At 41.3% G+C, this 9,658-nt stretch overlaps 1 protein-coding gene across 1 annotated transcript in view; it reads right to left on the bottom strand.

Annotated features, from left to right (window-relative positions):
* Nucleotides 1-551: 551 nt before the first annotated feature.
* The window catches only part of LOC138303905 (opsin-5-like), a 580,436-nt gene continuing 571,329 nt past the window's right edge, over nt 552-9,658 (bottom strand). Inside the window, exon 6 of the mRNA XM_069243440.1 lies at nt 552-1,693. Coding sequence (XP_069099541.1) covers nt 1,121-1,693 — 573 coding nt within the window. The 3' untranslated portion in view covers nt 552-1,120. The remainder of the gene's footprint in view (nt 1,694-9,658) is intronic.

The following is a 9,658-nucleotide window of genomic DNA, read 5'->3' as shown; positions in this document are numbered from 1 at the left end:
AGCATTGCTTTCTCCCCATCTACATTTACACATGTCTGCCTTATCACATTCTTCCACTCCTCGTATCTTCACGTGCATGTGCCTCCCTTATATTTGTCTCCCACATTTTTACTTCCACACGTCTCCATTACCTTCTTCCCCCAGTCTCCTCATCTTTACTACTATATCTTCTTTATCTTCCTCTCCTGCTCGTTCCATCTTCACAGATCTCCCACTCTTCATATCTTTACTTTCACATGTCCCCCCAGTTTATTTCACGGTCCACATTTGTACTTGCACGTTTCCCTTACCTTTTGTCTTTCACTCTTCCCATCTGTACTGCCCCTTGTTTACATTACTTTATGCTCCGACTCACCACAGTTTTACTTTCGCACATCTGCCATATCTTCTTCTCCTTCTCCCACTGTACACATTTGTACATGCACATAACTCTGCATGTTATTTTCCAACTCACCCCATCTCTATTTCCACTTGTTTCCCTTTACTTCTTTTCCCATGCTGTCCTTTTTCATTTCTATGCATTTCACAACACAGCTTTCCTTGATGTCTGTATCTTTATTTCCACACATCTCCACTTGGATCGAAATACATTTTAATGCACTCTATCAGTGCAATATTTTGAAAATATAATTACATTTATTAGAGCAGAAAATGTAACTGTGAATAAAGCTAGTCTCATGGTAGAGAACATCAGTTATTGTTTTTTACATGATTAATACAGACGAAGGACAAAAAAGCATGGCCTGTGAACCAGATGTGGAACTTTATTAATTTAAAAAACCGACAGTCATGTTAGTGAGCAATTTCCATACCACTACACCTGTAATTCATAATTTGTGGTAGTCAGCTGCTCTTGCAGTAGCTGCTGTATCTTTTACCAGTGGAACACTGACTGTTTTTCAATGAACCTCATTTATGGCTTTAGCATATTCCCTATTCCTATTGGTGGTTCATCCCTTAAGAATATTACCTTCTCAACCTTTGTCAACATGGTCTTTATTCAACATCTTCAGAAGATTGTCTTTCTTGGCCAGAGGGCAATAACATGTCTACACCGCACTGTAGGAAGACATCGACGTGAGGTCTTAATGAAGGTGTCTATCCGTTCTCTGTTTGAGTGTTAAACAAAGTCTGCGGGCAGTGAGTTCACAGCAACATTTGCAGTTTCCACTCCAGACCTGGTCCTTGCAGTTACTATTATGAGTTGCAATTTTTTTCTCAAAGCTGGTTGGGAATTGCTATTGACGGATGAAGCAGGAAGGCTTTGCTTTGAACCATCTTCTGGTTCCTGGGCTAAATTGCAACATCGAGGATACTTACTGTAGCATTCAAATGTGTCGTTGCAGTTCCTGCATGACCCCTGCTGGTCGATGAAGGTGCCGGAGAGTGCTGTGGTGATCCGTACCTCCTTTGCTTTGCGCGGCCCCAGTTCCACAGAAGCTGTGCAACCTCCACACATCATACCACAGACAGCCTGGACCAAGGATAAGTCTTGTGATAGGACCTGTTGGAAGTTTGGCTTAAAGAGGAGGTAAATCAGTGGATTGTACAGTGTAGATGACTTAGCGCAAAGGGCACAGACAGCAAATGCAAAAGAAGGAACTTGTTCAGCATCTCCAAGTGCTGCCCACATTGCTACAATGGCATAGGGCGTCCAGGCCACCAGAAATCCAATGCAAACTGCAACGCTAAGCTGTAAGAACAGAAAAAGAGAGTTACTGTGTCAGTGATTAGAGCAAGAAGCTGGAAATAGGAAATCAAAAATGGAGTATGATGCAGTCTTCTCTAGGTTTCATGCACAGCAATAGTTTAGGCCATGGGTAATTTGGGCCCTTATGTATACTTTTTTAGCGCCGCATTTGCGTCATTTTTTTACGCAAAAGCGGCGCAAACTTACAAAATACCTTTATATTTTGTGTTTGCACAGCTTTTTCGTCAAAAAATGACGCAAATGCGGCGCTAAAAAAGTATAAATATGGGCCTTGGCCTCACAAAAGACGTCTTTACAAGTTGATTGGGTGATTCTGTGTTGTCCATAAATACCATGCTCTGGAAACCTTGCTCTGGAAACACTAGGCCCGGTTCTACTGGGTGCAGATGTGCACCTGGTTATCCACGGGCAGCCCCTTCTGCACCAGAGGGCAGAGGACTCTCCTCGTCATTTCTCTCCCTTTCCAAGCCCTACCACCACCCACAGCCTCCTGCCACTGACCTGAATGCTTCCCCCCGCTGCCATTTACTACCAGCACGGTGCAGGTGGTAAAGAAAGAAAAATGGCCCTTTATCCTTGAAACAAAATATTTTATTAAACAGGACACAATATTTACAGATCTACATGTTATTCCTCATTCTTGATGGAATAACGTCTTATTTGGTGCAGGGGTCCTGGCTGGAATCAGAGATTCTGACCTCATAATCCCTCACCAAATAACCGGCACCTCTTGATGAGATCAAACGAATAAACATTGTAATGTTTAGTTAGGTACAAACAGGCAATACCAACTTTGTTTAAGACAGTGCAGATATAACTATTTAAACATTTAAGGAAACAGAATCATGTACAGTAAAACAAACCTAGATATAACCCAAAGCTCCCAAATGAATGAGCAATCCAGTGACAGAGCTTGCTATGAAACGCATCAACCCTGGCTGCAGATCAGCCTTCATCTCAATATTGGAAAAATAATTTCTATTGATAAGCATGTACAGCCAGACAAAAATACCTGCCTATGTTTCATATCATCTTATCTTCTGCACATACGCAACCTTTTATAGCATTTTATATCTTTCATTCGCAGCAGCTCATAGCATCAAGATTTAGAAATCCACACTCCAGAATCAAAATAAATGCAGTGGGAAAGGAGGACGGTGAAGAAGCCTCGGCTTGTAGCTTAATGAGGCAAGTAGGGCTTGAAGCCTCCCATGAAGGATACCCAGGGCTTTCACAAGGTGAGGTGAGCCTGGCTATTTGCTACAGGCCCTGCACTTTCTGAGGCCCAACGCTCCTTTTAAACACGTATTTTACTATTAAATAAAAAAGAAGGCCTGACATGTTCCTTCATGATGCAGCCTATGCAACAATACCACTGGGAGGGGCCTAAGATTGTGTTTTGTCTTTCCACAAGTTATAGGTTTTCCCTATGTCGAGCTGCTCTTTTGATCAGAAACCAAAGGGACGCTCCGCAAAAGTACGTGGCCCTCCGCTCCAGAAAAACATGCCTGAGGTTGCCCCACCCCATTGACTTTCTCTCCCAAAAGCCTAAAAACCCTAAAAAATTAGTAGTGAAAGGAGAGTTTCAGGTTGAAGCCCATCATGGTAGTAGCCAGGCACCATTAATACGCGGCAGCACAGGCCTGTGCTCCACATACTCATACACCCCTCATGTGCATCTTACAAAGGATTTGACAACACATGGATATACAAGATCTTTGCTCGCACATAGTGAAGTAGTATTAGCAATCAGGTAAAGTAGATGAACATATTTATTTCTTTTTAGCTCTCCCTACATGCCGGGGCTGTGGAACTAGTTTTTCTCTCGCTCGCAATCCTTGTCACTTGTTGATTGTATGGAAACCACTGAAACAAGCATTTGAAATGCACTTCCTTGAGTTAGAGCTATTGGTGTTGTAAATTCATAACTGGACTTTTCTTGCCACATAAATTGGTCAACCCTGCCTCATAATTTAGTGTTTTCCTGCAACATAATTCCGGTGGCCCTGCATATAACTAAAGCACTTCCATTTACATTCTTCCTCTATCTGAAGCTAAAAATGAAAAGTTTGCGATTTAGGATCCTAACCTAAATCTGCCACGTTAATTCCAATAGAATACCACTTTCACCACCCCACCATCAGAGTTGCTGGCGGGCTAACACAATTCCCAAAATAAGAAAGCCATGGAAGAGTAACAAGAGAAATAAACTAGAAGGTTCACCCACACATATCAAGAGTGTTCAAACCATCATAGTGTTTTAAGGATGCTAAGTTGGGCTGAATCATGGTCATAACTGCAATAAGGAGAGATTAATAAAACAGTTACAATTTTCATATAAACCCAATAAAAACCTTTATCAGAAATGTATGTTTGGCATTAGACTGTAATGCTCAGAACAGACCCTAGAGGACACCAAAATGAAAATAATATGTGTCAGAAACATGGTCATATTACCATATAGTTAGCCCCTAGAGGACACAACTACATGAAAAAAGTGACTGAAAGTTTTGCAGTGTGACCATATATTTAGCCCCTAAGGGCATAATGCAGTACACGTTTTCTAGGCTAACAGGCCTAATACAATGATATTACAAACAAGACACTTACATCACAACTACACTCAGCTTTAAAATAAAAGTTCCAGCCATGGAAGAGGTTAAAAAGACACTGAATGGAGGGAGGGGTTATTATTTTGGGGTTCCCACTAACCTAGTGTGGGGACGCAGAGATGATCTAGACAGAAGGAAACAGTTGTGGTGAACATTTTGAAGGTGGTCCCAATGTCCTAGAAACACCACAAGCTGAGTTATGAGCAAAAATGTTTTGTAAAAGAATGCCCTGCAAAGCATTATGGGATGACCAAGTGCAGCAAATATTGTAGGATGTTGACTGTAATGCTCAGAACAGCCCCTAAAGGACACCACAATAAAAATATAATTTGTAAGAAACATGGTCATGTAACCATATAATTAGTCCCTAGAAGGCATAACCGCATGAAAATAGAATGGCAAAAAATAATATGGTGCAACCATTTATTTAGTCCCTTGAGAGCGTAGTGCCTTATACATTTTGAAGCCTAGAAGGCCTGTTGCAATACTAAGGCCCTTGGAACACAAACTACTCCAAGCTCTAAAACAAAAATTCCATCCATAAGAGAGCTTAAAAAGGGTCTCAATGGTGGGAGGGGTTATTATTTTGGGTCCCCAGGATTCATAGATGATGTAAACAGAGTGCGTACCGCTGAACGTTTTGGTGGTTGTCCCATTGTCCTAAGACCACCACAGGCTGAGTTATGGGCAAAAATGTTTTTGAAAAAGAATGTTTGCAAAGCATTTTGGGTGACTTTTCCCAAATGCAGTGAATATTGTAGCATTGTCTCTCTCACTGTGTGGGGAGAGCCATGCTGCGGATTTCTGTGATTTTTAGTAAAGCATTTATCAATTCTAAGTGTTTTTGGGAAAGCTATGGAGTGTGAAGAGCCAACAGAAATGACTCTGATTAGGTAACAGTCTAAAAAATGTAACTCGCGCTCCCATAACTCTGCTGGAGCTTGAGCAGTTGGCGCTGTTCACTCTTTGAGGGCCATGGCTGCCATGAAGCATGAAAGGGAGGGACAAAAGAAACAAAATAGTTCACCCACGTGGAAGTATATCAGCATTCATCCAATAATTAATGTACCAGAGTCAATCTGCAAGGCGATAACAAAACAGCCCCAAGGCGGGACAAACGTAAAGCAATTATCAGCGACATCAAGCGATTTTTGAAAGGCAAGTCCATGAAAGAGTGAAAGTGATGGGGGTGAGGTGGGCGTGGTTAAAAGCCCACAATACTTACAACAGGTCAAAGTGCTTGCACGCTCGACCTAAAAATGGTTATCATTTGTTTGCACATGGGATCATGAAGGATATTCACCTTCAATCTACAAAGTCAATATGGCAAATGTTTTCTCCTTGTTACTTCCCCCATACTTGATATAATAATGTAATTACACTTTGTTCAATGAAGGTCGAATCTATGGCAAACTTTCAGGATCACCACTCACTATGTATGAGTCCCGTTTAGATTTATGCTATGTGACATAATCCTATGTAGAAGCTATGAGCACCTTGCACACATTCGGCCAAAACTGAGTAGTCATTGAGAATGATTTCACCTCAGCGATGGAAATCACGGACCACCCACACTTCTCATTTCACTGCATAATATGGTGCCAAAGAATCTTGAGTTCTCATGCTGAGACTAAAGGAGATGGAGCATGGAAAGCAAATAAGTGGAGACGATACACTGAAGACAATCAATAAATTGGGTGACTTTTTTAAGGGCCTACTTGTTTGTTCCTGACAATAAAAGAGAAAGATGCTTAGTACTGGTACACCTCCTGCTCAGCCACAGGAGTCAAGGGCTAATGTAATATTTGTCAGGCCCGTAGCCAGTAGTATTTGCTTTGTGGAGCATGACCTCAGGTGATGATAACACCTTAACAGTATGGAAATATTCAGGGCACAATGGTGTAGGTGTGAGGGGTGTCTAGTGTCCATCAACTGTTAACAAACTTTTAATACTGAGAGATTTTTAAATATCTTTTATTTTGTATTGTACATTATGGTGCCATTCTTCCTTGAGGGTTTTTGAGAAATGCGTGTGAGACAAATAATGTATTTAAAGTGTGTTGAGTGGAAATTAAATTAAATGTTGAGACATTTGCATGTGAGTTTTCACCCAAGAATCTCTGGGAAGATTAAAGTGAGTCTAAAACATGGAGTCCATGGGAGTTTTACCCCAGTGAGGGTCAGGTGCACTATGTGGTAAGTAGTACATTTTAAAGCCCAGTGAACCCAACACAATGTTAACGAGTTGGAAGGATTGAATGATGTCTCTAGGAGTTCTCTCTCATAAGGCAACTCCCTCCAACAGATGCGTGCTGTGACTTTAACTGATCATCTGAACCCTGCATCCGCAGGGAATGGGAATAGAAAAAGAGAGACCGCCTCCAGATCCAGTTCCAGCCTGTGTTTCCCACTTGAAAATAGGATATTCAGTGTGTGTCTTTGAAAACCTGCATCTTTCTTCTTAATGGGATTTCTTTTAGGGAAGGACCTGCAGTCGGGTGATAAGAGCATTCATAAGTAAATTCCTACTGTACTTTCAACTGTTCAGCCATTCACATTCACCCAATTCTATTGTTCTCCTAACCTGGATCTTTTGAGAGACTAGCCTCTCTCCAAGAGAACAATGTTAACTAAATATCTTCTTTTCTCCAGGAGACAGAGGTTTCCAAGGTTCTCTGCAGAACAGTTCAAAAGTTCACAAAAATACAAACTACTAATGTCTTTTACAGGAAAGGAAAACTCCTTGTCAAGGTTCAATTTTCTCGATCACAGTCTCTAGGAATTAGTCTGAGCACTGAGGTTTGTCTCTGAGACTGACAAGTCTCCAAAGCAAAGAGTTCTTGAATATATATGTACATATATATATATTGCAAAGTCTGGAAATCATACAAAAGGATTCCTTACTGCAGTTGCTTGAAGTTCTGTTAAGCCAAAACAAATTCTCCTCAGAAAGCCGATAGCCAGTTGTTGGAAGAAGGAAACAATTGAGCTTCTTCAAAAGGGAAAAAGTAGCTGGTGTGCAAACCGCAACAAGAAAAATAATTAATTACTCAAAACCGGAAGAATTCTCTATGAAACAAAGCACCTCAAGAACACTGCTCATTCTCCTCAGGATGACAGTTGAAGTGCAGGGCTCCCAGAGAGAAACAGCTGGTGGGAAGCATCAGCACGAAACTAGGGCAGAAACACTAGAGCGCTGACCTCAAAAGGATTTGCGGCCACCATCTGGAGTGGCAGTTAAACCTGAAGAAGCTAGTTCTAAGAACAGCCTCCGCAAGAGCCACCGGGAGTGAGGACACCGCTGCAACCAAGGGAAAGGGGAATTGTTTTTGCTGGGGGAAGAACTTAACAACGCTGGCAATGGTTTTCCTGAACAATTCATTTGAGAAAAAAGTTCATGCTTTCAACACAACTTTGCTGGGCGGGTTAAACCTTTCTCATTGATTCACACACCTTCCTACAATGCCATGAAGCTCATTTGCATTTGTAAAATTCTCACAAATTAAATAATTTGAATTTTACATGTTGCTTATTCATATTTAGCTTGGCTTTTTCATATCCCTGTAGAGCTACACAGTTGACAGCCAACCTAGTGGTACCCATGTAATTGACTCCAGAAGTCTGAAAGTACAAGATCACCATAAAGAGATTCAAATATGTGGGCTACAAGTTACACAGGGTTATTAGCTCCAGTACCACTAACCTAATGAGCTACAGTATTGAGTCACCATTAATAGTTTACTGCAAAACACCTATATTCTATCGGTCATAGAAAACAAATGTGACATTTTCTACATGTTTACTACAAAAAACAGGATTTAAATTTAGGGTAGCTGACTAACCACTTCAAAGAATAATCACAACCCTTTTCTGGGTGAATCCTCAATGTCACTAAGTTAACCTGCACCCAACCCCTGGTAGCTATGGCAATGTGTAATGTATTTAGACAGAATCAAAACAGTAATAAAGTAACAAAGTTGAAATGCAAAACAATAAAAATCCCAATCTGAATGCAAAAATAGAGTAACATTTAATAAACAAAATGACAACAAAATGAAAACAATAAAATAAGGGTACCCATAGACATTCATTTTTTAATTTTAAGTAGGCATAGCGCTAAGAAGTATAAATTGTCAATGGTAGTCAATGGTCGTGGTACACCAGAACCGAGGTGCAATTTGAGGGTGACCGCAGTGAAAGCGTGCCAAGAACATGATATTTGTTCTAGTCAAAGATTTTACCTTCTGACTTTTGTCCTTGAAGTCCCCATCAATGGGAGTAGCACACTTCTAAAGCCCCCCCCCCCCCCCCCCAAATAGGGAAGGCACTTGAAGACTCACAGGCAGAGGCCAACAGCTGGGTCTGGATCAGGTCCAATTGCCACTGGTCAGATGGGTACTTCCAGGAAAAGGTAGGTGTTGTATCACTGTAGGTTGAACAAGAGGTACGCCTTATAACCGTTGGAGTCCACGTTCTTTGTCCTGGGAATAAGAGGGAGCAGGTCCAGTACTTCAGGGCTCCTCCCAGGTCAAAGGAAGCTTGTCCAGTCCTCTTCTGTTCTTTTTTGGGTCCAGAAAGTGTTTATAAGTGGGTGCCTGGAAGCACCACATGTATTCCTGTCACAAGCTAGTAGGTAGGAATGACTCCTGGGCACCCCCTAACCAATGGAGAAAACGTTTTCAGGTTCAATCCTACCCACTTTGGCCATTTTCAAAATGGTAAAAGTCTTTTGCCACACTAACCATGGACCATAGGGGATGGATGTGTGTGAAGGGAGTTTATTATGGTAATACTAGTGTCCTCCCACATCCTATAGAAATCTCTAGCTTGCAGCAGCCACCTGATCCCAATACACCCAGAGACAGAAGTCTGGTAGAAATAAAGCAAGATTTTCCAGAAACCAGATGGTGGATACATCCTGTTTCTCTTCCTTTCAAGTGTGTTCCCAGTGTTATCTGCAAACCCAGCAGGCTTGTCAAGCAGGATTTGACACTGTAATGTCGAAATGATGCTCACAGCCCCTACCCTTTGCAAAGCTCAAAGGAGTCATCTCTGTCCATTCAGGTCGAACTGTCAATCTCAGCAACCTATCTTGTAGCACCTAGGAGGCATTTCACACCTTTTCAAATGCTAATCCCTGGCTAGAAGTTGGACAGCAATTCCAATTTTAGCCTCAAGGAACTTCAGGCAGGGAAAAGATGCATTTCTAGAAGTTATGAGTCCTACATACTTATTAAAAATCAAAGTTCCCCATTCAATTGGATTTTAATAATGATTAAAAACAGTTGTTTAATTATTTTTCCAGCTCACATTCCCGCGTTGTAGTATTAGAATT

This window comes from Pleurodeles waltl, chromosome 7 (assembly GCF_031143425.1).
Source record: "Pleurodeles waltl isolate 20211129_DDA chromosome 7, aPleWal1.hap1.20221129, whole genome shotgun sequence".
Lineage (NCBI taxonomy): Eukaryota > Metazoa > Chordata > Amphibia > Caudata > Salamandridae > Pleurodeles > Pleurodeles waltl.
Note: the sequence above shows the minus strand (reverse complement) of the source record. Positions and strands in the feature narration are given on the sequence as shown.